The sequence below is a fragment of the Penicillium rubens genome (genome assembly GCF_028828025.1).
Source record: "Penicillium rubens strain IBT 27055 chromosome Unknown utg000002l_segment0_segment0, whole genome shotgun sequence".
NCBI lineage: Eukaryota > Fungi > Ascomycota > Eurotiomycetes > Eurotiales > Aspergillaceae > Penicillium > Penicillium rubens.
The window spans coordinates 575,777-601,831 of record NW_026890600.1 but is presented as its reverse complement, the minus strand read 5'-3'; the positions used below and the strand labels follow the sequence as shown (position 1 = coordinate 601,831).

Here is a 26,055-nt window from a genome sequence, read left to right as displayed (position 1 = left end):
TTTACTTATATGTCTCTTTATTGTGTAGATGAGATGAACGTCTCATCAGGAGTAGTGGATAGAGAACAATGTCTTTGATATTCCAGGGTATTATAGTAGCCATTAAATAGTTTATTATCTATTTACATACATAATGTTTTCCGTACTCTATCCTCTCCAGCCCTGGAGGGCTGTCCTGACTGTTTACGTGTTGAATGTACATTCTGTCAGACGCAGGGACCACATGCCTAGGCCCACCGGAACTCCGCGGCTGCATATGGGCATTTTCATTGTTCTATCATTAACTCCTTCCCCTAGATTCTTCTACTCTATTCCTCTTTATCTATAATGTCCTGAATCTCCATCCTTATCCAAAATGTCCTCCCAAGACGACTCCTCGGAGCCGCACGACACAACGCTGATCGTTGAATCTGTCTCATCTGTCTCTTTGACTATCGGCGCTGACTCGCTCCTCATACTTGGTATGGACTGATCCACACCCCCGCGCGTGGGCATATGCTCACCCATGCAGATGATCGCCCGGCCAAAGCAGATCGTAGCTGCTGCGGATTACTCCAGTCTAGTAAGTCGGTAGTGGCCCCCTGGCGATCGCCGCGTTATCGCGGGCGCTACTGTTGATGAAAATGGTCTGACCAAGCTATGCGCGCATTTCAGAACCGGAAACCAACCATGCCATCTCATTGTACAACATCCTGGGCGCCGAAGTCACGGCTTCCAATCTCGTGATTGCCTATGCACAGCATTCTGCCAAGAACGATGTTTCCGTAACAACCGTCCAATACCCAATCTCCGAAAAAGAAAAAAAGGCCGTCGAGAGATGGGCACAACAACTGCTCGATGTCGCGTATGCAAAGGCACTGCGCGGCAAACGGCTGAAGATTTTGGTCAATCCTTTCGGTGGGAAGGGAACTGCTGCAAGTTTGTATCAGCGATATGCGGCGCCTGTCTTCGCCGCGGCGAAGTGCCAGCTGGATGTGCAGAACACGGAATACAGTGGGCATGCAATTGAAATTGCGGAAAACCTCGACATCGACGCTTACGATGCGGTCGTTTGCTGCTCTGGAGACGGCTTGCCCTACGAGGTGTTCAATGGATTGGGCAAGCGGCCAGATGCTCGAAAAGCGCTAGCGCAGACTGCTGTTGCACTGCTTCCTTGTGGCTCTGGAAATGGGCTGACATGGAATGCTTTTGGGACTGGTAGCGTCTCGATTGCGGCGCTGGCAATCGTCAAGGGGCTGAGGACTCCACTGGACCTAGTCTCGATCTCTCAGAAAGATTCGCGCATGCTCTCTTTCCTCTCGCAATCTTTTGGCATTGTCGCCGAGTGTGATTTGGGCACTGAAAACATCCGTTGGATGGGCGCTCAGCGGTTTACATACGGCTTTTTGATCCGTTTGATGCGACAGACCATATGGCCTTGTGACATAGCCATCAAGGTGGAAATTGGCGACAAGGAGTCAATTAAGGAACACTACACTGCGTGGTGTACACGCCCACAGGAGCCGGATGCTGACAGTAAACGCCTCGAACTTGCTGCAGAGTCACCAGGCCTACCAGAGCTCAAATACGGTACAGTGACGGACGAGCTGCCCCAGGGATGGCAGGTTATTTCGGGTGAAACTATGGGCAATTTCTACGCAGGGAATATGGCCATTATGTCGAAAGACACAAATATGTTTCCTGCAACATTGCCCGACGACGGCCTGATGGATGTGGTCACTATCGACGGAACAGTCAGTCGTGCTACAGCGCTTACAATGATGAACGAAATCCCCAGTGGTCGCTTTTTCGACATGCCAGACCTTAATGTCCGCAAAGCGTCTGCGTTTCGTCTAATTCCCCACCAGAAGGAAGGCTACATCAGTATTGATGGTGAGCGGGTGCCTTTTGAAGCGTTCCAAGCCGAGGTCCACCAGGGACTGGGCACAATACTGACCAAATCGGGCCGTGTCTATGAGGCGGCAGGTCCCCGCTAAATCGTGCCTTCAACCTGCTTCTGGGAGGAAATTCGTCATCAGCTACCGTCCACCCTATCATTGTTGGCAGACCGCTCTTTATATACCCACTGCTTGCTGGGTTTTTGCATTCACTCATGATACCCTAGCGCAAAAGAATTGGTGCTTTGTCAATAAGTCGCATTAGACATTTGATACTCCGTGACCAGGCTGTACAGTAAAACCAAATGAAATAGGAGACTTGTGAATACATTTGGTAGTCCTTTACACATGTAGGTATAGCACCGGCTTCTTCCTTATAGAACCTGTGATGGACTGATGGACATAATCGCTAGCACGCTGTGCAATGAATTCAGTCTGTTTATACAAATCCCTTTTCAAATACTATAACTAGAATATTCATTCGAAGCCACCCCACTCCTCCTCACTGTCATCGTCCTCATCGGCCTTTCTTGTCCGGACGCCCCACTCGACCAACCGCTCATCCTCCAAGGCCTCAGCCGCCCTCGTCCGAACAGGCTTGTAGGCACTCTCGGCACGCAGCTTCTCCAGCGGCCTCAGAATAAGCTCCATGGGCACATCGCCCTTGATCTTCCGCTTCGGGGTCTCATCCTCATCACCAGCCACCTCCTCAAACTCAAGAACCTTCTCCAACTCATCGACCCAGATGTCAACAAGATGGTAACGCAGCCCGTCGGGGCCATGCGGCATAGGCACGTAATTGGGGTCACCCTCGTCCGGGGCCTGATCCTCATCATAGTTCAGCGGACACAAAGGACCCTCCTCGATAATGGAGATATAAGCCGCGAGATCGGGGAATCTGGCCTCGTCGTCTTCGGCACTGTCCTTCTCCTCCTTGTCTTCGACGGTCTCGGCCTCAGCCTGCTTCTTCTGCTTCTTGCCGCGGCCCTGCTTGGCTGCGTCTTCGCGCTTGCGCTTTTTCCCGTCTGCGTTCTTTGTTGAGGTCTTGTTCTTCACGAGAACTTCGAATGCCACGCCGACGTAGAAACGGATCAGCATCAGGTACTTGTCCAGTCGGATGCGGTCTAGTGAGTGGTAGTCCCGGCCGATGGTGATCCAGAAGGCGCGCAGGAAGCGGTGGAGGGTTTCTTGGGGGAGGGAGGGGACAAGGGAGTAGGAGAGTGCGCGGGCGAGGGCTTGTTGTGTGAGGGGTCGGTCGGAGTGGTAGAAGCCTGCGTGAGGGTTAGTTGTGTCATTTGGGTTCGGCCCATATAGCAGTGGTGCATACAGTAGAACAGGCCCTTCCAGAGTTTGAGGAGATCCACGAGGGTTAGATCGGTGCGGGATTGCACGAATTTGGTTAAAGAGTCAAGAGCCTTGTCGCGGGCTTTCCGGTCTAAAGAGATCAGTTAGCGTTGTTGTTTTCCAATTGGTAAAAGAATATTCATACCACTCGAGCCGAGCTCCCTCACGAAAGGAGTCTTCTGGCCGTCCATTGGTACGGTTTTATCTCGAGTTGACGAGACTAGCAATTGAGGAGCTGGGATATCAAGGTGGAGGTGGTTGATCTCAGTGAGCGTATACAGAGACTACCCTTAAAAGATATGTACTTGAATTAGAGGCCAATCAAAAGTTCGAGACTATCGAACTGCTGTCTTGATCCAAAATGCAGATCGAAGATTGCGATAAATTATTTTTTTTTCTTTGCGATAGAGTTGTTTGCATTGTTTGTCCAGGAGCTCCATATCGCTGATTAGCTAAGATTATCAGCCTGAGACATAAGGCAGTATATCATCCGCTGTTCGTTATCATTCAGATGTTGCTAGCCAGAGTATGGCTGTTATTCTTGCTAAAGTAGGGACTAGGATTTAAATTGGTATAGGAACTATACTTGGTATATCATTGTTTTGCTCTGTTTTATATCCGTCATCATCACTTTACAAACATGGAATGGATCAGCACCCACCGTAATAGTTGGATAACAGCTACCTATACCACTCCGCTGAAGGAGAAAGGTTCCGACAATAATCGGAGTATCATTATCCCTTGGATACAGGGGGGGTACACGCTTAATGAGTAGCCAAACAGTGCATCAATCCATTGCCAAGACTCACCTTGGAAGTCCTTCTCTGGAGAGGCTGGAGCATACATATTCAGCCGTCGACTAGGGCTCAATATACATCTGCTTTATGTGGCCGTTATGCTTCCAAGGTTCAGATATATGGGTAGCTACTTACCAAGACAGGAGGGCTATGCTTATAGTCTTCCCAGAATGTCGATCAATGCTACTTGCAGTGAGCAGCGGCCAATAAGCACCTGGTGAAAGTTAGTCCGTATAATGGATCTCAATGATCAGCTGGTTTTTGCTAGTAGAAAGGATGCAGATAATGGCATCAAGAGTAGCCGTTTTCGGCGTCCAATTTGCCCCCATTGGGCGTTGTGCGTAGATATAATCGCCCCTATAGCTGTCGGGGCGCAATAGAAAAACTTTAGATAATGAATCGAATCTCGTCATCATCCATCGCCCATCAATCATCAATCATGATATGCGCAGCTCAACAAGCAGCAAGGGTATGGAAAGAAAAACTGAAAACGCCAATGTAAGAAACCATATCTTTAACGTGGTCTTCCACGTCTGAGTGGCAAGCCTGCGTCAAGTAAGATAGTCATCGCCATATTTTGGCCGCTTGGCCTCCCATTCATCAATAAGCCTTGATACTTCCCTAAAAGAAACAGGCTTCATAAGGAAAAGATCCACTCCTGAATCCAAGGCCCTGAACTCATCGCGTGTACTGCTGAGTCCTGTCAATGCGATAATCGTTGCCGCAATAGAGCCATCCCGTTCTTTCTCAATTGCACGAATGGCGCGCGTCGCCTCAAAGCCGTCCATAACTGGCATAGACATGTCCATGAAGATAAGGTCATATCCCTGCTGCATGTTTTCAACCGCATCGACGGCCGCTCTGCCATCCTCGGCTTTATCCAAAACCACGACTTTTCGTTTGTTCATAAATGTCATCATGAGGTGAAGGTTGATGTTGTTGTCATCTACCACCAATACCCGGGGTCTATTTTGACTCTCAGATGAGGTACTAACATGATCTGAGCCGCCAGATGAAGATCGAGTACAGGAAGAAGACCCAGCATTGGTGGAGTCAGTACTTCCCGATATTGTGCGATCAGAGCTGCCAGTACGCGATGTAAAGACAAAATCGCTACGGTCCGTAGAACCAATGGTGGAATTTCTGGACCCCGGCGCGGGAATTGATGGTTCAGCATCTGGTGATTGTAGATTTCCTGGTAGTGAGGGGCTGGGCTGTTCAATTGGCAAAGCCGAGGCTGTAAGAGCAGGTCGCTCTGGAAGTACTAAGCCTTCCCCGGAATACTGCGGATTTAACGTAGGGGTTGTCGGTTTCGTATCAAGACAGCTCAAAATACCGCGAGAGAGCTTCCGTGGACCGCAAGGTCGATGGAGAATCGCGAGGGAGCCAGCAAGATCCGACCATCGTCCCCTAGGATCACCATAATCGCGTGTCTCGTTGCAAAAGACGAGCAGACTTCGCAAATCTGTTGGGAACCCGTGTATTTCGTCTGCAGACAAATCCCTTTCATCCGCAAACAGAATATCAATAGGCTCATTGGCAGATAGAGGAACAAGCTGCAGACCATGCCAATCCCTGATATACCGAGTTATGGAAGCCCAGAACGGATGCTCTTCGAGACGAGACGAATCGATCCCCCAGATAGCAGCACGTTTCCCACTACAGCCGACATGTCGGAGTTGAGAAGATGCCGTAAGTGTATTCTGATCCGAGTTCTCTTTATAGGACGTTGATTGTGGGTTTTCATCACCCACTAGACGTTCAAGAGGAAGCGACACCTTGACAATAGTACCTTCGCCCTGCCGGCTTCGAACATGAATTTTCCCATTGAGGGTTTTCACAATGCCGCGAACAATTGATAGACCAAGACCAGTACCTACTGACAACGGATCTTCTTGTGAGAATGGAGTGAATAGGTGCTTCCGAAGATATTCCTTCGAAATGCCCTTACCCGTGTCTGAGATGGTCAATGTCACCATATCTTCGAGACCCTGGCGTCGAGAGCGACCCTTTGAGCGCTCGGTGAGATCCATGTGGACTGAGATCCGACCCGTTTTGGTATACTTCAGCGCATTGCCAAACATATTCATAATCAGGCGCCTCAGCGACCCCGGCGGGACTTTGTACATCCAGTCATTATCAGCAATGTCAACAACGATATCCACTCCTGATATGTGAGCAGCTCCGTTTGCTGACTTGGAAGGCAGTGTTGACAAGATATCTGTGGGGCGACTATTGGACGAGGCTGACCTCTGCATGTGGGAATGACCCAAGCACACGCTGTCTATAACATCCTCTATCAAGAGAGCCACATCTGTCAAGACCAATGTATCCAGATTCGTCACACTGTCCTCGGATGGTTTGGGTTTCCACGGATCTTTCCCACGCCTGAAGGTTTTCTTGTGCCTTTCCAGCGACATGATTTTGCTGAAGTCTAAAACTTGGTTCATTGTATCCAAAAGAGTCCGACCACATGCATTTATCGTATCGAGGAGGGTATACTGGAACTGGTCCAAGGTAGTATTTCCAAAGAACTCCGCCGCAGCCAAGACACCATGCAACGGACTGCGTAATTCGTGGGAAATGCTGCTTATAAAGTCCCCCTTTTGGCGGTCTGCGATAACTGATTCAACGCGGCTGTATTCGGTCATAATGGAGGATCCGAAGGCAAATACTGAGCTCAGATCAACAGCAGGACTGAAAACTCGCGTTGGGTGAGGAGTCCAGCAAAAACACCCAGCGAACCACTGGGAATCTGTGGCATTCCACAGTGGGACAAACATGACTTGAGATGCATCAGGGAAGAACTCGTTCAGTTTGCTGGTCTCCGAAGCCTTTGACTTCTTTCTTTGTTTCTGACACTCGTCGGTTATCTGGTCTTCTGAAGTTGAAAATGTTCCGTCGTGGTGAAATGACCAGAGTTTCCCTTTAGGATAGCGATGCAGCAACTGTTTCAGAAAGACATTGTCAAGGTTGACAGCTGGATCTGATAAAGTAGAGTTTGCCTGATATGAAAATGGATCATCTCTGGTGGACAGCGCAAGAATAGGAGCTGGATTCGTGGATTCGGCGGAGTCACAATGACCGGCTGCGACATATTCGGAGGAGTTGTCACTGGTTTCCAAGAACATGACACCGCCAGCACCGTCCAAGTCCAGACTTTGTCGCAAGAGATTCGCAGCACGTTGGAAAAGCCAGTGGTTGCTGCTTGACGAGTCCTCCGAACTACTGTCGTCCTGCCGCGAGCTGTGCAACGATGCCGTTGGACTAGGGGGGACACATGTGTCATTCTGGTTGGAATCTGGACTCAAAGTTTGTGCATCGTCGTTTTGAGACGCATTTCCTGATCTAGAACGTGCGGAGCGAGATTCCAGTTCATCATTTTGGGAGCTAGCAGATCGGCTACCTCTGAAGTGAGGTGATATCCGCGGTGACAAACTCTGTGCTGAGCTGTTCGACCGAGACGACATGCGAGCGTTGCTGGCGAAACTGGAGTTGCCGTCGACAAAAAGATGGAGACCACGCGATAGCCGCGAGGCCCGTCGCCCTTCTGCGGCTTGACGGCTAACCAATAAATAGTCCATTACCAACTCTGCCACTCTTCCTAATGTATCCTTCTCGATATCAGATAGGCCTTGGCGAGGTTCAGGATCCAATACAAACAGACATCCTAAATTGATACCGCTATGGCTGGTTAGGGGCGTTCCCGCATAAAAACGAGAGTGTGGCCCTTGTGCCACAAAGGGTAATCCTCTAAATCGTTCTTCCTGTTGAAGATCGTTGACAACCAAAAATGAATATAATCCATCTTCGTTGTCTGAGCTTATTGCAACTGTTTCCTAATTGATGAAATAGGCGTCAGTGTGTAAAGATTCGCAATATTCCAGAGATAGGCTTACCTGGCATATATTCCAAGCATCTAGTACCGTCGATGTTCCAGCGAAGAGCGTATCTCTTTCTCCGGCAGATGACTTTGAGCTTCTAAGATTGGAGTTTCTTGTGGCTTCAGCCAATATAAACTGGGAGTCGGTATTCAATACACTTTGGAAAAGTCAGATCATAGTCCACGCTAGAGCAGGAGAGTAATGTACGTAATAAAAGCCCGCTGCGCGCTCAGACGTAGAGCGGCTAATTGCGCAAAAGAAGTCAAAGTTGTATTTGGACTTGACGGAGAGCTGCCTTCAAAAAAACTTGTCTTTGATTCAGTGTCATCGGGTACAAAAGGGGTAGTCACTCCTGAAAAATCTGCTGTTGAGGCCACATGCTCATCAAGTTGAAGAAGTGATGCATTAAGCGCCGCTGGATTTTCTGGCTGGAAATATCGATATACCTCGCGCTTCTGGCGATCCGCTTCGTAGTCCATAGTCTGGCTATGTGGATTGTCTACAGCCCCTAAGGTATAAAAATATGTGGGATATTGACACGAGGGGGTGAGAGAGCTACCTGTGTCTGGCGTTGTGATAGACACGTCCACGTACGTCATAGCACGTGACGTCCTGCATGTGCCGATCTCGTGGGTCATTTCCAAGGTATGGAGTAAAGAGCTTGCTAAAACAACTCCGAGGACTTGAGGTGATAGGTCAGATGCGGTGGAGCTAAATAGGTAGCTTGAGATGTTCACTATTGGTGTGCGTGGCCACTATATACCTAGGTAGCCCGGGTTTTACAAAGAAGATGATACAACAACTTGTGAAAAGAAATGGAGACATTGCATGGCCATAAGTAGATCAAGTAATTAGGTGAACAAAATTCGACAAGGCAAGGGCGACGATATCGTGTTGAGAGCCAGTTTGCTCTCACTCAAGTACGAATATCCCCACGTGAGGCATCATGATAAAGTAGAGTATCTGCCAGGTTGTAATCGGAACAAAGAAGTAAAGAGAAAAGGCTCGGGGTATTATGCAAAAGAGATCAGATGACCCAAACGCCAGAATGCTGGAGGTCAAAACAGAGTAAAAGCGTCCTAGTGCCGGTGTCCAAGGCCAAGATCATCAACGGGGGAGACGACTAAAGCATTGATAACATGGCCAGTCTTCCACCCCTGGTCAACGAGTGGTTCGCGCTCGTTCAGCAAGTGACCCAAGTAAGCGATTCGAACGCGTGTATCACTCTTGAGCTAAACAACAAATCAGCCAATAATCCACCAAACGAAACGAAGAAACAAGGGACAAAACCAACCTTGGCTTCTTGATGCACCTTCCTCGCCAAAAGTCCCACGGTCTGACCCTTACCAATAGAAATCATTATATCCGGACCTTCACGATCACTCAAACGAGCAAGAACACGGATCAAATCCCGCTCACTGGTCTTCCCCTTCTCCTCCCGGCGGCGTTCAACATCCTGAGAAATCAACTCGTCCCCAGAAGCATCATCCGTAGCGAGCTTACCATCCGAGAGCGTCCCAGCATCCAGTTCTTCTTCATATCCAGCAGGACCGCCATCTTCACTAGCCGTCCGGCAAGACGAAGGAGCCATATTCTCCGGATCGCTAGCAACACATTGTGGAATCCTGTAAAGCACGCCCTGTTCATCGTAGCAGCCCTCACAAAGATCCCCAGTGGGAACAGTAATCCCCGCAGCATCGATAATACTCTGCGCAGTAACCAAGTCGCCACTGCGAATCAGCGATATCACCGTCGAGATAGCAGCCCAGATCTCCGGTCTGCCTGTAACCCGCGTCTCGAAGAACTCGGCGCGCTCGCGGTCCAGCTGTGCGCGCGTCCATGTTCGTCGCTTGCTGCGCCACACATGGTTGCGAACTGGTTCGTTGTAGTGCTCATTTAAAGGGATGTTGGGGGCACGGCGGGTTCGTTGCCTTGGCGTCGAGCGGTCGCTCGTATCCCTCGTAGCTGTTGTGTGTGAGATACGTTCTTGGATGGGGGTTTGGTTGTCGATATTACGCGACAACACTGATGCGCAGCAGCCCTGGATTGAAGTGGAGATTGTTAGTTATGATTATGGGGCCATTGCGGGTTTGTATGGTATGGAGACGAGAGTCGGGGCTTCAAGTCGTGTGACATTCGATGCCAAGCAATGTGACCGGTCTTAATTATGATGGTATATGTATAGGTTCTGGGGTTCTGGGGTTTGGGAATTCTTACCATCTTGCTTGCGATCAAGGAGCTCCATATGAGGAGGGGAAATAGTTTGAGAGGGGCTTGCGCGGAGTAGTGGTCAACGCTCTAAAGCGAACTAGATCCTCCTGAGCACAGACCTACTGGGTAAGAGACGAGGCAAAAGGAGGCAACGAAGGTAAAATAGAAAATGAAACAGAAATAACAAGAAACAAGAAACAAGCACATATGTACATTCCACAATTTCCCCCATTCGCGCATCTAATGCCGATGGGATGACTCCAAGTCGCACAATGATCTACAGAGCACAGTTGCTTAATTCGTACAGAGTACAGGGACATAACTAAAAAAAATACATGAATTTTTATTGGATTATACAAGTAAGCCCAATTCTACTCATCTTCATCGTCACTCCCAAAGATAGCTTTGAAAACAGCATCGCCAGGCCGCTCTGCCTCCAGGGCATCATTGCGCTCAGGTTCAGCAACTACCGGTGGTGGCGCGTTGACGGGACCACTTGCAGATGGATCAAGGCCATCTGCTGTAGGTAAGTAACCTAATGAGTCTATGAGAAGTTGGTTCATGACATCCTGCGACACCAATTGCTTGGGGCCAGTTTCAGCTTGGAAGCCAGCGGACTGGAAGCGTGTTCCAGGTTCGGTACTGGGGGCTCCAGGCCGTTCGCCGGGGTCAAGTTGCACATTCTCCGGTGGTTTGACGTTGAATCGCTTGCATAGAAGACGAGATGGGTAAAAGGAAATCGTGCTTCGAGTCATTGGGCCGAACATGCCAATTTTGGCAGCTGCTACTGCAGGATCGTCTGGCTTTTCGACAGGTCTGCTGAGCCCAGATTCCGCTGAGTCGGGAGCATCTGAGACAATCTTGGGCGCGGTGGACGAGGAGGTAAATCGAGATGCCATAACTCCCGACATGGGTTTAAAGACCTCTGCAGCTCGGCTAAATTCTTGCATCTCCATAACCCATTCATCGGTGCTGGACCCTTCCACCCGTTCTGGGAGGGTAGAGCGAGTCCCGGCACTAACTTGGAGGAATGTTTGGTAGCGTGCACGCTTTTTCTCATCTTCTTGGTAAGGCATCCACCCACTAACGGCCCGAGCTAGGGCTTGGGCGGCAATCTGTTTGTCGAGTTTGGGCACAAGGTCCCAAAGATCCTTGCGCTTCTGTGATTCAGGAAGTTCGTATCCTTTGGGCGCCTTTTCTCCTAAAGCCGGAGGTAAATTGGCGTTGCCGGTAAGTTTGACAATCTTCTCTCGTGCCTCCGGGCTCATATAATCAAAAATAGACTTCCCAGGCAGTTGATCCTCGCCCAGAAGTGCTGCTCTGGACGTGGGATTGAGAGTCGAGGCTTTTGCGGCATCAGCTGTAGAGACATACTTCGATTGATCTCGTTTTTCGGACGAAATTTCCTTGGCGGGTTTCCAGTCCTCGGGTATCACAGGAGGATCGTATTTCTTCTCTGAAATGGACAGTCCCATGATGCCATCGGCAAGAATGAATCCATCTAGCGGTAGGCGCCCGTCGCGGCACTTTCTGAAACCTCCGGCCCCGCGTGCTGCCGCCACCTTCTTCGATATGAACACGGGCTTAGAATTCAAGAGTGGGTTGGCTGAGGCGATAGTTGGTTCTGGTTTGACCTTTTTTTTCTTCTTTTTATCCCCTCCGATGGTCTTGTTATATGAGATCTGCGGACCCAGTGAATAAGGATCCTCGTCGTCCGACCCAGTGTCATTAAGAGGGCCAACCCCGAGTCCTCCCCGTCGTGGTTCCTTCGGCTTCGGGGGCTGAGCTTTCCCTTGAATGGCCAATCGCCCCCCAAAGAACGAATCCGACTCCTCGACATCTCGGGTGGGCTGCAAAGCATTGTGAGACTCTAGGCGGGATTCGCCTTCAAACCCAAGACCTTTGCGGTCGTTCTTTCGGATGAAGGCAACCATGGGAGGATTTTCAGGAGCAAAAAGGTATGTTTCCTCGGCATCCCCACCCGGAGCAGAGCTTTCGTCCAGATTGGCTTTGCGTCGCACCTTAGGTCCGATCCCTTGACCTTCGCGCCAACCCATCTTTTTCAAGAGCTTCACTCCCATGGTTTCTCCGCCGGTTTTCAATATATCCATGAGCCCTGCTCTGCGCGTAGCATCTAGCTCGGTCGAGCCGAAACCGGCAAATTCATCGGCGGTCTGTAGTTGTCTAGATTCTTCCTGTTCTCGTAGGTCATCCGCGTCCATGAAATCTTCGGGTCGTTTCTGTTCGGCTTTCTTGGCACGGTTCTGGCGCGACGAGACGAAGGTTGAAGGCGTCCATCCTTCTTTCGAGCCGACGGAATTGAAGTATCTAGAAGACGTCAGTGGTTGTCCATCCAAAGGTCATCGGTTTGGGAGCTACTCACCCCGCGCTGAATCCACCGGTGAAGGCGCCATGAAGACGCTTGTTCCCATGTTCGTCCCTCACTTCTTGTTTCCATATTGGCACAAAGGAGCCGTCATCGCGAACATCCTCATCAAGTGGCGGTAACGGGGTTCCATAGAAGGCGTATGGGGATTGCTCTGCTTGAAGATCGGCCTCGAGCGCGGCGCGAGTACGTTTTAGGGCCATAATTTTCGGATGGGACAGTCACCCATGAGGAGTTATTGGTCACGTCATCTGCATGGGAGAAAGTTTAGGCGTTGAAAGAAGTTGTAACGAAGATGTGTGAGAGCCGCATTGACAGCTCTTAGCTGCGCGTATGTGCCTGAGGCGTTCAAAGCCTTTTGCTTATATAAGGACTGAGTCAGACGGAACCCTCCAATCGGGCTCTGAAGAACCTTGGAACAATCTTGGAATAACCCTAATGGTTCACGGGTGTTTTGCCTAATGTTGTATATAAATCAGACTTGAAACGCTTGCGCTATTCTCTCTATGTAATCTATAAAATGAATATGAAATCAAAACATGTATTCCCGGTAATGCTCGGCAGATATACAAAGAGCCGTATCCGAATCAAATTAGTCAAATTGGACTCAGCCTCTCTTCGGCCGACCATTTCCGAGCATTCCTGATTGGGTAGGATAGGTCCACGGGTTGGTCGGCCACGTTCCTTTGATCTTCGATTTGATCTTGAACCCCCTGTGTAGTACTGCGTAAGGGAGATCTACATCTTCTAACTCTACTTGCAATTTCCCCGGCAGTTGTATTCTATATATGTTGTTATAATAGGCCCGTTATCTTTTAAAAGAAAAATATAAAATATTACAGATAATTTTAAATAGGCCACTCAAAAACTCTATTAGTATGGTGTTTGCTCGCACGGAGTTAGACCCTTGGCGTCTTAGGGACAGGCGTTGGAGACTTAATAGGCTAAGGGGTCTTAGGGCGACTTTCTTTTTTCTTTCTCTTATTCTTTCATTTCTTTCAATTTCGAGGTGTCTCTTACAATCATGTGCTTTTCCACTTCTTTTTCATAGCCTTTCGTGCTTTGGGCTTTTCCATAATCCCTGCAGGATCGTCTAAATTTAGTGCGGGAACCTCGCTCTCGGTCTTGGGGGCAATTCTCAATGCTTGGCCCGTTCCCCCGGAGTCGCAGGCTATTCTACCTGCTACTGGCCTGCGCAGCAACATCCATATGCCTCCTCAACCTCCTGTTTCTCACCCATACTGTCGACAACTCCGTGATCCACCTCCCTAATCTGGGTCTCTTCACCACAACGACGAGCCCCGTATTCGGGGAGTATGCACACGATGGACACCCTATCGCCGACCTGATGAAGGAAGCAAACCGACAATGGTTGGCATATGATAATAGTCGTTCAACAAGTTTCCGCCGAACAGTCGCCAAATACCGTGAGACATATGGACGACACCCACCTCCCGGTTTCAAGGAATGGTACATGTTCGCACGCAAAAAGAAGGCGCATAATGTCGACGATTTCCAGCAAATTACGGGCGATCTGCGACCTTTTTGGGCGATTGCCCCGGCGGAAATTCGACAGATGGCAGCCAAGCTACAATCCAGCGACGGCATTGCAGGTGTGCAGATCCGCAATAAGAAGGTTGTTTACTCCCGCGTTGAAGGGTGGAGAGTCGAGACACTGCGGAAGTCGATCAAGCGCATTGCTCGGTATCTTCCGGATATGGATATTGCGCTTAATGTTATGGATCAGCCGCGGGTCATGGTTCCATATGAAGATACCCAGGAATACCTCCGTACCGAAGCCCTCACCAGAAGCTTACCCAACGATGCGCAAGATCAATTCACCCCAGACATGTTTAAGGAAGGTCCCAGTGTCGGGGATCATGTTGACCCATCCTGGTTCTCCATTGCCGGAAAGCTGTACATGGACTTCGCCAAGGATTCCTGTGACCCTCACTCTCCCGCTCGGAATGAGAATTTCACTGTAGAGGATGCCGACAAGCTATACAAATCTCCCTCGGGTGGCTTTGTGACTAACTTTACTGCTTCCTCTGATCTTTGCACCGTCGGTCCTGTGCTCGGAGAGAACCACGGCTTTTTGTTCTCCGCATCGAGCAATCTTATCACAAGGAAACTGATCCCAGTCTTCAGCGAGTGCAAGGTTAGCGTGAACAACGATATCCTTTTCCCTGCGAATATGTATTTCATGAAAGACAAGCGATACGTGTACAACTCGCGACACGACTACGAGTGGAAAGACAAGGCAGACACTCTCCTTTGGCGCGGTGTCACCTCCGGGGGGTTCAGCTTGCAGATAACTGGGAGCATATGCACCGCCAACGCTTTGTGCATATTACCAACACCACCGACATGAGAACAGAGACGGTCTCCATCCTCTCCGAGACCAGCCTAGGGCAGTATCGTGACTATCCCGACTTCCACCCAAGCAAATTTTCATTGGACCACTTCGATGTCGGCTTCACTGAGGCTTGGGGCTGCATCCCGAACTGCTCCTTCTACGACGATGTTTGGACCTATAAAAAGCCCAAAGATTTCAGCGAACAGTTCAAGGCAAAATACCTCGTCGACATTGACGGTCACAGTTTCTCCGGTCGATGGCGCGCCTTTCAGCTCAGCAAATCCCTGGGGATCAAGGCCACTATTTTCCGGGAATGGCATGACTCCCGGCTCTTCCCCTGGCGTCATTTCGTTCCCATGGACAACCGTTACGATGACCTGTACGGATTGATGACCTACTTCCTCGGTCTGGAACCACAAACACCGCCCGAAGATGCGTTCTCAGTTAGCGAGCCGTACATTCGGAAGCATGACTTTGAGGCTGAGGTGATCGCATCTCAGAGCCGGGAATGGGCGCAGCACGCGCTGCGCAACGAAGATCTTGACATCTATCTCTATCTTCTTCTCCTTGAGTACGGGCGCATCATCGATGACAATCGTGATAGCATTGGGTACAGTGGCGATGGAAGTGAGCTGGACCACTTTGACGATCAATATCCTTTCTCTCCGGCCATACCTAATATCGTTAACCCTCCTCCTCCCAACGCTGATGAAGAATGATTTGTCTATATATACCATTTCTGTTGCATTTCGTTGCATATTTTTGCCTTTCTTCACTGGGGCTGACTGCCTTGCATTTAAGTATCTGTTCATTTATTGATGTCTAATGACCAACTACATGTTATCTCATCGGTGTCATTCCAGTATTTATTATCTCGTAGGGACGGGTGTTGTGAGGTGCAAATTTATGAGAGGGGAGGATAATGGAAATCCATGCCTCCCAATATATATCATAGTGCTCCCGCAGTAATGTGGCCAGCAAACGTACGAAAACCCCCGGAATATTTATTGGATGAAGGATACATATGTACAAGTTGAATTAATATTCTAGATATTAATCAAATTTCCACCATAACTCTGTATTTCAATATCCTTTGAGCTAAGCGACATGAATCTAACCCTGACACGGACACAGTGGGGTCTTCAACTGACAGAATCATATAGCCAACACCCGGATCTCCACACATCAACCAGCATCATTGGTCTAGTGGTAGAATTCGTCGTTGCCATCGACGAGGCCCGTGTTCGATTCACGGATGATGCACAAGAATTTCTTTTTGACATTTTTTTTTAAATCATGTTGTTGTGTTGGAATCCGTCTTCCATTTTTATGGTGTGTGGTTGGACGGCCAATGTGCACAGAGATGATGGCTGATATTGTTTCATACACCCCGATTGGAACCAAGAACATTGTCTGTAATGAGTCTTCCATAATGGGATCCAAATCTGATTATGATAGACGGACCAGAACAGATAGGAATATCCAATGTTGATGATGGTTTCAATTGAAAGGTAGTTGGTGCTCCCCCAGGGATGCGATAGGCGGGGCTTATCCCTGGCTATGTTCTCATTATGCTCGCACGCAGGCGAGCATTTGAACTTGCTCTTACTAGAGACCTCATCTTAGGTGTTGGTACAGAGCTCCAGGGTTGCGAAGTTGATTCGGGTGCGACACGGTAGGTGTATCGAGTTGACGCGTTGGCATGGCTATGTACCCCTGCATCATTCCGTCTTCTGAATCTGCCACTTGTAATTTCAGTTTTTGTTCTTCCATATGCTCCAAGTAATACTGTTCAATTTTCCCGTGAATGCTTTGCCCCAATTGTATACATTGGTTGGCAGAAATCGTATCGTCCAAGTCCGTGACCCTATTATATTATGCGCCAGCGCACCGCCTTTACGACCTTTATACACCCTGCGCTTCTTTCCGTTCAATCATTTCTGGTCTTTTCGTTAATTCTGACATCGAGAAAGGAAAATGGAAGAACTAGAATCCCGAAGCCAGCATAGCCACCCTATTGAATACTACGACCTAGAGCAGTCAGGCTCTATAACAGATTCACAGAGCGGCGATGATGAAGCCTGGTGTCCTGGTGACGGTATTTGTCCGACAGAAACTCAGCTCCAATCATGTTATCAAGCCAGTCTAGACTCCTGGAGTCAAGCGGTATTGAGTCGTGACGGAGCGTGTAAGTCGCTAGATATTCATTTGAAGGCTTTCCTCGGTCTGCTGGACAATGTCCCCCTTTTTTTCCACAAGCCGCCCAAGGACATTGACTTAACAGGTGGAAAAAAGTTCCCGCTTGTCTTAAAGTCATCACTTCATCTTCAGACGACGGGTCACCCCAGTTGCAGCCAACAATGGAAGCCCATTGATTATCTCCAATGTCTTGGCTTTCCGCTGCCCACAGTTTATAAAACCAACGTCGAACAACCACTATGCAGTGTCACGCTTGCAGCACAGGAATTACGACCCGCATATCTCACAAGCATTGTCTTAGCTTGGTCATATATCTTATCTTCTCGCTGGGTTGAAATACTGCAGTCTAGTGGCAAGGATTGTGCCCTTTTCCATGATAGTGACGATTCGACAATCGAAAACTTTTGGGCGGTCATCACACAAGGTCGTTGGCTAGCTCGGGTGAAGACAGGACACGCTAGCTCATACTCGCCCTGGATGCTACGAGGCGAAGATAGGCGAAATGATGAAAGTCCTAACAAAAGGTACCAATGCCAGCACTCTATTCAATTCGATTTTGCTCATATAGTGTACTAACAGCTACGAATGGGTGCCGTCATTGCCGAGTTCATCAGTTGCTTTCAATATACTTTTGGATTTCTGCATTTCAGATGGTCTCGAAAGAGAAATGCTAGTTGGATTTGCTTCTGTCTTACTACTTCCATCACGGAATATACCCAGCCCAAAACTCTCTCCACCTGCGGTTATTTCTCGGCCTCCAAACCCCTTTACAACAAACCTCACGATATTCCATGACATCTTTCGAAAGATTGATAAATGGATAACCCTAAGTGCTACCCAAGATGCCCTTGACTCGTTGCTATGCAGTGCCTTTTTTGATCCAACCATACCATGCAACTTGGTTGGATCTGCATCCTCTGGTACCAAAGAGGCTATCAGTTCAGACGCCCAACTAGATCATCAAAAGCTGCTGGATGCGATTTCATGGAAAAAACCACACTTAAGCCTCTTATGGTATTCTCTCGTGGTTCATGATCAGGCCTCACCAATCTTAAATATGTCACTCAAACGATTACCTCCTATCTGCCTCGTTGCTGCCATTTGGACAAATACTATCCAAACATTTTTACAAGTGATGTACCACTCCGACTCTACAACCGAAACAGGTATTTCCCGAGCGGAGGAGTTCCACATATCTTTCTATTGCCGACCAGAAGCATCGGTGCCTTGGGTTGCCGCTCCCCCTTTCGGATTTACTACAAAGAGAAACCTCAGTCTTGAGATTTTCGCCCATGTCGAACACGAACACTTACCTATATCATGGGCGAATTTCTGGGTTCTACGTTCAGGGGAAAAGATTCAGGCGAGCAAACAACATCAGTATGAACTTGGTGTCTTTCAGACGCAATTGTTTGACACGCTTGGATATAATCATCTAAGGTAAGTTGAAGTTACAGGAGCTCTTGTTACTCTATATTGACATACAAGTGAATTCAAATGGAGCAAGGATGCCGACGAGCAATCCCAGAGCGCAACATCTCATCTTTTTAACTGGCATAGACATCACGACGATGGTCTTTGGCTTGATGATGGAACTTCAAAAATTGAAGACATTAGGCAACTACAGCATCATCCTTGGATCGTTGATCCTTTCCACGATGCTGACCGGCATGATCGTCCAAATGAAGACAATTCATGTAGCCCAGATTTGGGTTATATCGTGGATTGGAACTCCGAAGTCCGAAAACATTGCCACACAGACCTTCAATCCGGGGTTTGAAATGGCTATAAGGGATTCTGGAAGGCTCTGGTTGTGCCCCATCATTTGCAGTTGATTCGGCCGCATAATAAAGCTATGGTTCCGTGCTCAAATCAACAGATATGCGTAGTCCGTGTCTGGACGCCATGGCTTTGTGGTTGGCAATGAACTCCTCCTTTGTCATCTCCCCGCTGTCGACGAGCGCCTTGCTCTTTTCGAGCTCCTCCAAGGCTTCCTGGTACATATCCATCTCCTTCACCTTCCGCGCCGCGAATTCCTCAAGCTCGTTTGGGTGGTCGAATTCCATCCCACGCCTTGCCCACTCAGTTGGCCCCAGATGTGCACGCAACTGCGTAAAAGGAAAGCTATGTTCGTCGTTGAAGCCAGATGAGAGAAGCATATGTAACCACATAGCCCCGGAGGTTTGCGACCACTTGACGAGACTGGAGAGCTCTTTCTCTTCGTGCCCTTGCATCTTTGACTCTTCCTCCTCCAAGATGCGTGTATAGATCTCCAAGTACCGGAAGTACCGGGACGCAATCTTGGGTAGCTCTTCGCCCTCGCAATCCCACGTGCTATTGACGGGCCTGTCTTGGAGAAGCCACCACGGTGCCGAGCCAAACAGTTGGGCGGGTCCGATGTATGACCACTCGAGGTCCACCAATCCAACAACAGTGAGATCTTCCGTGCCACGGACGATCAGATTTGCCAAGCCGAGGTCGTCGCAGATTAGTTTAAACTTGCAACGGTCATACTTTGCGTTAATAAATTCAGGTATAAGACTCTCTAGAACTTTGAACGCGATATATTTGTTTTGGGCATCATAGAAACCAACAGTTGAGTTTGGTTGATGAACGAGCTGCTTCCAATCTTGTCCGACGACATATCGGAAATACTCGGTTGTCGTAGCAAACCATTTGGCTCGGTCACCTAGATATTATTTGCTTAGCTAGGGCACGATATAAGAGCTATAGGTATAAGAAGGGAAAAGAAGGATAACAATGCTGTGAAGACCCTATTGGAAGGGGAGGGTCGTGACAAATGCGTACCGAAAGTATTGACTCCTCCGTCTTGTAGGATACTTTGTGCCTTAAATGTTAGCGGTCGCGGTGGTGTAGGGCTATGACTTCCGGCCTGTGGCGATGGGAGGCTGCCGATCCGATCGAAATCCAGTTTAAAAAGTTGAAGCAAGAAATTGGCCAACTGTCTGTAGATAACCTCAATATCACTATCGCTGATATCATCCCTTATGACTCTGCTAGGTTGCTTGGCGCTGGGGTCCTTAAGAAGGCTGTTAAGGCTCACACCGTTTATAAAGTCCATCATGATAAAAGGGCCTAGACCAAGACTGTTACTAGCAGCGGGACCCCAGGCCCGAACTGTTGGGACGGGAATGGTAGTTGTGTTGCGAATGAGGTTTAGGGCCGACACCTCCATAGCAACCTTCTCATCTGTGTAGTCCTCACAGACCATCCCAAATCGAGGGAAACGAACCATCCAGGCCGTGCTGTCAGTGAAGACCATCTTCACGCCGGCGTTAAAAGCGCCATTGTGAAAGGTACCGTCAAGCACACAAGGAAGGTTATCTGGATGGAAAGTCGACACCCACTGGCAAAGACGGCCTGTCATGTGGGCCTCATTCACCTTGTCAACCCAAAGTTGGTCCTGCGCCACGTGGACGAGATTGAGGAGCGCGTTGGTGTCCATAACGTTAAGACAGGCTTTAATGGTGGGGGGAAGAGTGCTTGGTAGGGTCGACTTCGGTGAGTTAGCTGGTCGAGAAACGAGCGAGATGGAAGGGGGGGGGGCGCTATGCCTCGTTTTTACATTGGTCGTATATGAGATCGTGTGCCTTAGGCGTCGATCGCAGCATGTAATCGGAAGTCTCTCAAATATTTCCTACGACAATTATAGGCCAATCTCCAAACTGTACGTCTGCGACGGAAATTAATGGCTCCCGTGCATCATCTGATGTTACTATTCCCAACGGCCCATTGAAGATACACAGGCGGCCAGTATCCTCTCCACTATCCCCAGAAGTCCCCTTATTTTGCAGGGTTGCGAGGACATGCCTCCGCCGGACGGGGCTAGTGATCTATCACCACTTAGGCCAACAGACCCATTGAGACCAGTGAGCCAAGGCAGTTCATGGTCACCAAATGTGACTGAGAATGTATCGCAATACCCTATTCAAACAACCGCCGAGCCGAGGGCTATCCTACAGCATCAACAACTTACCCAGCCCCTGGCGCCCCTGGCGCCCCTACCGCCCGCTGGCCAAATCCCCGCAGAATAGACTTACCCATCAACAGACTTCGCTAGATGGATTTCCCGACACGACGATCATGTTTTCGAGTTAGCGCCATTCTCATCATGGAGACCAGGGACTTATAAGGATCCGAACTGGGGTGCTGCTCTTCGCGAATTTACATTCGGAGATCCCAGTTTAAATGGATTTGCTTCACTCGAGTGGGATTTGACAGCGGCAATCGCGAAGGTTGATAAATTCAGGTCCAAATGTTCCAATACAAGGACAAACTAGAGATGTCGCATCACAGTGGACATCACATGCTTAACAATAACAATACTGCCAAACCTCCTCCTTTACCAGAAAAAGTGATCCTCTCATGGCCATCCAGGCTCATGTCTTGGCCACTCTCCATTTCATGCAAGAATCCATTATCTATCCCAAGCTTTCCTAACGCAATCCAGACTATTATTTTCGTTCGGTCATCCGGAAACATGCCCCGGCTCATAGTCCCAGGATGCGGCATTTGAGCGGTCGATATCAGAAACCATTGTAATAGATGTGATCTCGGGTCAGGAGAAATAGTCCGCTGATATTTGCTTGCAACTCTTTCGATATTTGGCCGGATCTGCCGATACTTAGAAATGGACAATAATAGTACCTATGATTGGGACTAACCATAAACCAATCCACAACCACGCGTTCAACATACTTATTTGATGGCAAAATACGGAATGGGTAATATTTCCCAGTCGGATCCAGATTTTTTGAAATAAGATCTTGCCCTGAGGACCGAATTGTCCGTTCCGCCTCGTCCGAAATTGCAGAATCGACTGCTTGCTGGATATCTGTTTTCTTTGACTTTTCTACGGACTCGTAGGTCGTGGATTGCCCTCCTATTGCTTGCTGTATCTCGTGACTTGGTTCCATCGCCATTCAAAAGCCAAAGCAACAAATGTATCTGATATGTATTTAAAAGACAACATGCGCAGGCGGGGGCAAGGTGAGGGGTGCTCCCTCACGTGCAGTACCCGACGTTGGCCTAATATCACCTGACTACGTTAGGCATTTATGACCATAATAGTTATGATAGTCGTATGCGGAAACATCTGGGAGAAAAAGTCTCCGGGTCGTCACAGATAGTCACTCCTAGACTTATCGGTTATAACTCATTGTCTGTAATGAGTACGTCTACATTGGGATCCAAATTATATCACAAAAGACGGACCGAAAGAACAGATTGGAATGTTCTGAGGAGAGATTGTTCTGTCAAGCAGCCCAGTATCATACATAGAACGTCAGTCTTTCAACCAAGGATCCTCTAGAAGATCCTTAGCAGTCGCTCTCTCACTCGGCATCCATGTCAAAGTCCTGCGCATGAATCTCACAAACGCAAGGGGTAGATCCATTTGACCTTCTAACGACTCAAGCGTGCCCTTCTCAGGAAGGGGAACAACGTCCTTCCACTTCCCTAGACAACCAGGTTAGCCATAAATCTCGTTACACGTCGAGTGTGAGTCAAGCCCACACATACCATCTTCATCCCAGAACTGAGCCGCCTTCTCGGGGTTGAGCGCCAGGAATGCAGCAGGCGGCGGACCCAGCATAGCAGTCAACTCCGCAAGGTGTGCCAGCTCATACATATCGCCAGCCGTGTGGTCAGCACTGAAAAGGCTATCCACCCCAAGGAGATCGCATGCCTACATTGAATCAGCAATTGTGTTAAGAACCCATTAGCGGTGTGGTATAGACAGAACGCACCGTAAGCCCGACACACCAAATATCAACCGGATAGCTCCACGGCACTTCGAGGACTATTTCAGGCGCGCGATATGGCATAGGCATGGCCGGATAATCATACGGCCCAGGCCCGATCCTCGCTTCACCGAAGTCAGAAAGCCGCAGCGGTCCCTCCTCAGGAAGGACGGCGCGCGAGAGATAAATGGTTCGCTCATTCGATACCGGCTTGCGTGCTGACGGGGAGGTCATTTCGGAGTCCTCGATACGTTTGAACTTGGCGTTCTCGCTGTCGTTTATGCAAGCTAATAAATTAGCGGAATGAATGTCTATCGAGAGTGAGTAAATAAACAAGACCGTCAAACATCTGAATATGGGGCAATGTCTGACCAGTGTGTACAGCCTTGCATTCAGTATGCAGGAAATCTAGGGCCTGGAGTAGCTCCGTCAGGATAGCTTTGACCATCCCCTCTGGGAACCTGGTCTCGTGCATTCTTTCTTTGAGGTCGAATAGGCTGATACATCCGGGTTCTTGAACCAGCACAATATGCCTGCCGTCCGGGCCAGTGACTGTGAAAGAATCGTGAATTCGTCGAATATTCTCTCTTCCTGGATGATCACTTGACATATGGGTTGCAATATGTTCGTAGAATGGGAGCTCACGGTGGAATACCGAGTTGTGGATATAGACTTTCAATGCGACATATTTCTTGCCTCTGTGACCATACCATATCAGTTATCCAAACGGGGAGGAATTGTTGGGCCTCGACAAACTTGAGGTCCCTTGCCAGCCACGTAGTCGAACAACTGCCCCAGCCTAGCTTTGAACATACTTGATAGCGATCCTGGAAGGTCTCGCCGATATGCACCGGATAGTATCGATAGGCGCTGTAATCGAACAATTGTTCTTCTTCGGCTGGTTGGTCTGCTTCGATGATTGGGAAGCCATCTATTGGAAAGGATCGGGGCTTCTCTTTGGTGGACACTGGGTCCAATGTTGATGATGGTCTTAATTGGAAGGTTGTTGGTGACCTCGGGATGCGATAGGCGGGGATTATCCCTGGCTGTGTCCTGATTATGCTCGCGCGCAGGCGAGCATTTAGACTTGCTCTTACCAAAGATCTCATCTGATATGTTGGTACAAAGCTCCAGGTTGGGAAGTTGATTTGGGTGTGACGGTCGCGTGTGTTGAGTCAACGCGTTGTTGACACGGCTACCCCTGCACCATTCCGTCTTCTGAATCAGTCCCTAATATTTTTTACGCCTGTCATTTTGCCATATATGGTCTAATTAAGTAGATGAAAAAGATGCTAGTAAGACAATGAAAAGAAATGTAAATTTTATTCCAACAATAAATCCCCTAGATGAACACTCTACGTAAAGCAGCTAGCACTGTTACCTATGAGCAGACTTACTACACTGCCAGCATATTAGCATGTTGTAATGTAAAAATGATTCATATATCTATTGACTAACTCGCACCGACAACTACCTGGGTACTTAGAACTACCACATGATCAACACAACCACCTAAAATTGAATCAAGCCAGCAACAAGAGAGCCCACAGCCATAGCAAAGATGGAAGTATAGTAAGAGACCGGGGCAGCAGAGACAAAACTAATAGAAGAAGCCGCCGCCGAAGCCGACGCGGACGAAGAAGCAATCAACGACGAGCTAGCCTTAGCCGAAGCGGAAGTCTTACTCGAAGCAAGAATCGAGCTCGAATTTGACGAGCTCAAGTTAGTCGAGGTAGTAGCATTCGTAGCCTTGATACTAGTATAGTCCCCAGTCTTATCGGTGTACTTGTACGCCGAGGCTGGGTTATAGTTGATGATGTCGACCGACTCAACGTACATGGTGAAGGGACTTTCTGTGTAATCTGTCTCGCCGCCGGCCCACGAGATCGTGCCCGCGGAATTATCCGGGTCGCCGCCGGCCCAGATGCCGATTCGGATGCGCATGGGTGTTTGCGGGTAGTTTGTGCCGTCGACGGCGTCGGCGTATTCGAGTGTGCGCACCACTTCCCCGTCAAGGAGCCACTCGATGCGCTCTGAGGTCCAGTCGATTGAGTAGGTATGGAAGGTTTCTTCTGGGGTTGAGACGGTTACGGTTGTGCCGCGGTCGTAGGAGGTTGTGTTGCCCTTGCCGAAGTAGTTGGTTTGGATCTCGGTATCATAGGTGCTGATTTGTTCCTATTCTGTGTGTTAGATGTTGCTCTTGGGGGGAAGGGGGCGTGGCAGTTTGGTGGCTTGGATGCCGGTGGACTCACCCAGTCGATCTCGTCCAGGTCGTCCGATTCTAGGATCCAGGTGCTGATGATACCGGTGCCGTTCGCGGCTCGCATCTTCACGTCGACATGGCCGAAGAAGATGTAGAACTCACTTTCGATTGTTGGGGCGTCACCTTGCTCGGAGATTGAGAACTTGGCACCGAGGTCGGTGCTGGTTACGGTGCCGGTGGTGGTGTTCCACCGACCTAGAGATCCGGAGGTAAAGTCGGTGCTCAGACGGTACTTGTTCAGACCGGTGTCTGCGGGACAAGTCTCTGGAAACGAGTCAGTGTGGTTTCCCAGTGAATGACATGAGATAGTCCATACTCTTCAGAGGGTTGCAGCTGGTGGTTGTCTGTGCAGCAACAGTAACAGCCAGGACGAGAGTAGCCCACTGGTAGTAACACTTGAAACCCATATTGAAGTCCTGTATAGCAGTAGACTAGATGAATGAAGTAGTAGATGCACAGAACGATCGACAAGAATTGAGAACAGAAGGGCGAATCCCCAGGAATTATAACCAGTGGGATTAACCTCGGCGAGCAAGCGAGAGCAACAGATACATAAACATGGGTCCGTTAGTTTTATTCTTAGGTGTGCGATATGTCCAACCTTGGATCATCACATTGACCGCGACGCAAATGCATCCAGCCACCGCATTGGGGGGTAACGATTGGCCCTGTGGGTAGAAATCATAGTGGACCAGACTCTGAAGACATGTAAATGTGTAGCATACCCGTAGATACGAGTTGTAGACTAGGAATTAATTGGTGATCCGTCTGAAATAAGCTTGGCTGGAGGATTACGGGGCAGCTTGCGTAGTTGGCCCCAAATGGGTGGGAACTAGCGGGAGGACTACGTACGCCCGGGAATAATCATTTTCCCCAACTCTGGCATATGGAGGGTTTGGTCGATAATATTTCTATTCTGGATTATTTATTGTGTGGAATAGGATATAAATTATCTGATAGAACATTTCCAACCAGA

The 26,055-nt window shown here is 48.9% G+C and overlaps 10 protein-coding genes across 10 annotated transcripts; 3 read left to right on the top strand and 7 right to left on the bottom strand.

The window, feature by feature from the left end:
* Window positions 1-355: 355 nt before the first annotated feature.
* N7525_002671 (uncharacterized protein) lies at window positions 356-1,976 on the top strand (the record flags this gene model as incomplete). Its single annotated transcript, XM_002559724.1, has 3 exons — window positions 356-461; window positions 512-562; window positions 655-1,976. 3 exons carry the CDS (start codon window positions 356-358, stop codon window positions 1,974-1,976), a joined length of 1,479 nt encoding a protein of 492 aa, XP_002559770.1.
* A 378-nt stretch (window positions 1,977-2,354) lies between these two features.
* N7525_002670 (ribosomal RNA processing 1 family protein) lies at window positions 2,355-3,412 on the bottom strand (the record flags this gene model as incomplete). Its single annotated transcript, XM_002559725.1, has 3 exons — window positions 2,355-3,148; window positions 3,205-3,312; window positions 3,367-3,412. 3 exons carry the CDS (start codon window positions 3,410-3,412, stop codon window positions 2,355-2,357), a joined length of 948 nt encoding a protein of 315 aa, XP_002559771.1.
* A 1,157-nt stretch (window positions 3,413-4,569) lies between these two features.
* N7525_002669 (hybrid sensor histidine kinase/response regulator) lies at window positions 4,570-8,381 on the bottom strand (the record flags this gene model as incomplete). The annotated part of the gene is made up of 3 exons (XM_061212398.1): window positions 4,570-7,857; window positions 7,918-8,059; window positions 8,110-8,381. The coding sequence occupies 3 exons, from the start codon at window positions 8,379-8,381 to the stop codon at window positions 4,570-4,572; spliced, it is 3,702 nt and encodes a 1,233-aa protein (XP_061069419.1).
* A 600-nt stretch (window positions 8,382-8,981) lies between these two features.
* Window positions 8,982-10,147, bottom strand: N7525_002668 (uncharacterized protein; the record flags this gene model as incomplete). Its single annotated transcript, XM_061212397.1, has 3 exons — window positions 8,982-9,134; window positions 9,197-9,867; window positions 10,120-10,147. 3 exons carry the CDS (start codon window positions 10,145-10,147, stop codon window positions 8,982-8,984), a joined length of 852 nt encoding a protein of 283 aa, XP_061069418.1.
* A 337-nt stretch (window positions 10,148-10,484) lies between these two features.
* On the bottom strand, window positions 10,485-12,702 carry N7525_002667 (uncharacterized protein; the record flags this gene model as incomplete). The annotated part of the gene is made up of 2 exons (XM_002559728.2): window positions 10,485-12,441; window positions 12,497-12,702. 2 exons carry the CDS (start codon window positions 12,700-12,702, stop codon window positions 10,485-10,487), a joined length of 2,163 nt encoding a protein of 720 aa, XP_002559774.2.
* Window positions 12,703-13,640: 938 nt separating this feature from the next.
* N7525_002666 (uncharacterized protein) lies at window positions 13,641-15,574 on the top strand (the record flags this gene model as incomplete). Its single annotated transcript, XM_061212396.1, has 2 exons — window positions 13,641-14,781; window positions 14,811-15,574. 2 exons carry the CDS (start codon window positions 13,641-13,643, stop codon window positions 15,572-15,574), a joined length of 1,905 nt encoding a protein of 634 aa, XP_061069417.1.
* A 1,258-nt stretch (window positions 15,575-16,832) lies between these two features.
* Window positions 16,833-17,230, top strand: N7525_002665 (uncharacterized protein; the record flags this gene model as incomplete). Its single annotated transcript, XM_061212395.1, has 2 exons — window positions 16,833-17,043; window positions 17,187-17,230. 2 exons carry the CDS (start codon window positions 16,833-16,835, stop codon window positions 17,228-17,230), a joined length of 255 nt encoding a protein of 84 aa, XP_061069416.1.
* A 1,677-nt stretch (window positions 17,231-18,907) lies between these two features.
* On the bottom strand, window positions 18,908-20,520 carry N7525_002664 (uncharacterized protein; the record flags this gene model as incomplete). The annotated part of the gene is made up of 2 exons (XM_002559731.1): window positions 18,908-19,743; window positions 19,863-20,520. 2 exons carry the CDS (start codon window positions 20,518-20,520, stop codon window positions 18,908-18,910), a joined length of 1,494 nt encoding a protein of 497 aa, XP_002559777.1.
* Window positions 20,521-22,359: 1,839 nt separating this feature from the next.
* N7525_002663 (uncharacterized protein) lies at window positions 22,360-23,907 on the bottom strand (the record flags this gene model as incomplete). Its single annotated transcript, XM_061212394.1, is given in 5 exon segments — window positions 22,360-22,532; window positions 22,596-22,761; window positions 22,823-23,103; window positions 23,156-23,507; window positions 23,527-23,907. Coding segments are annotated over 5 exon segments (1,353 nt in total), but the record flags the coding sequence as incomplete, so codon positions are not given.
* A 421-nt stretch (window positions 23,908-24,328) lies between these two features.
* On the bottom strand, window positions 24,329-25,486 carry N7525_002662 (glycoside hydrolase family 16 protein; the record flags this gene model as incomplete). The annotated part of the gene is made up of 3 exons (XM_002559733.1): window positions 24,329-24,991; window positions 25,069-25,343; window positions 25,396-25,486. 3 exons carry the CDS (start codon window positions 25,484-25,486, stop codon window positions 24,329-24,331), a joined length of 1,029 nt encoding a protein of 342 aa, XP_002559779.1.
* Between the last annotated feature and the right edge of the window lie 569 nt (window positions 25,487-26,055).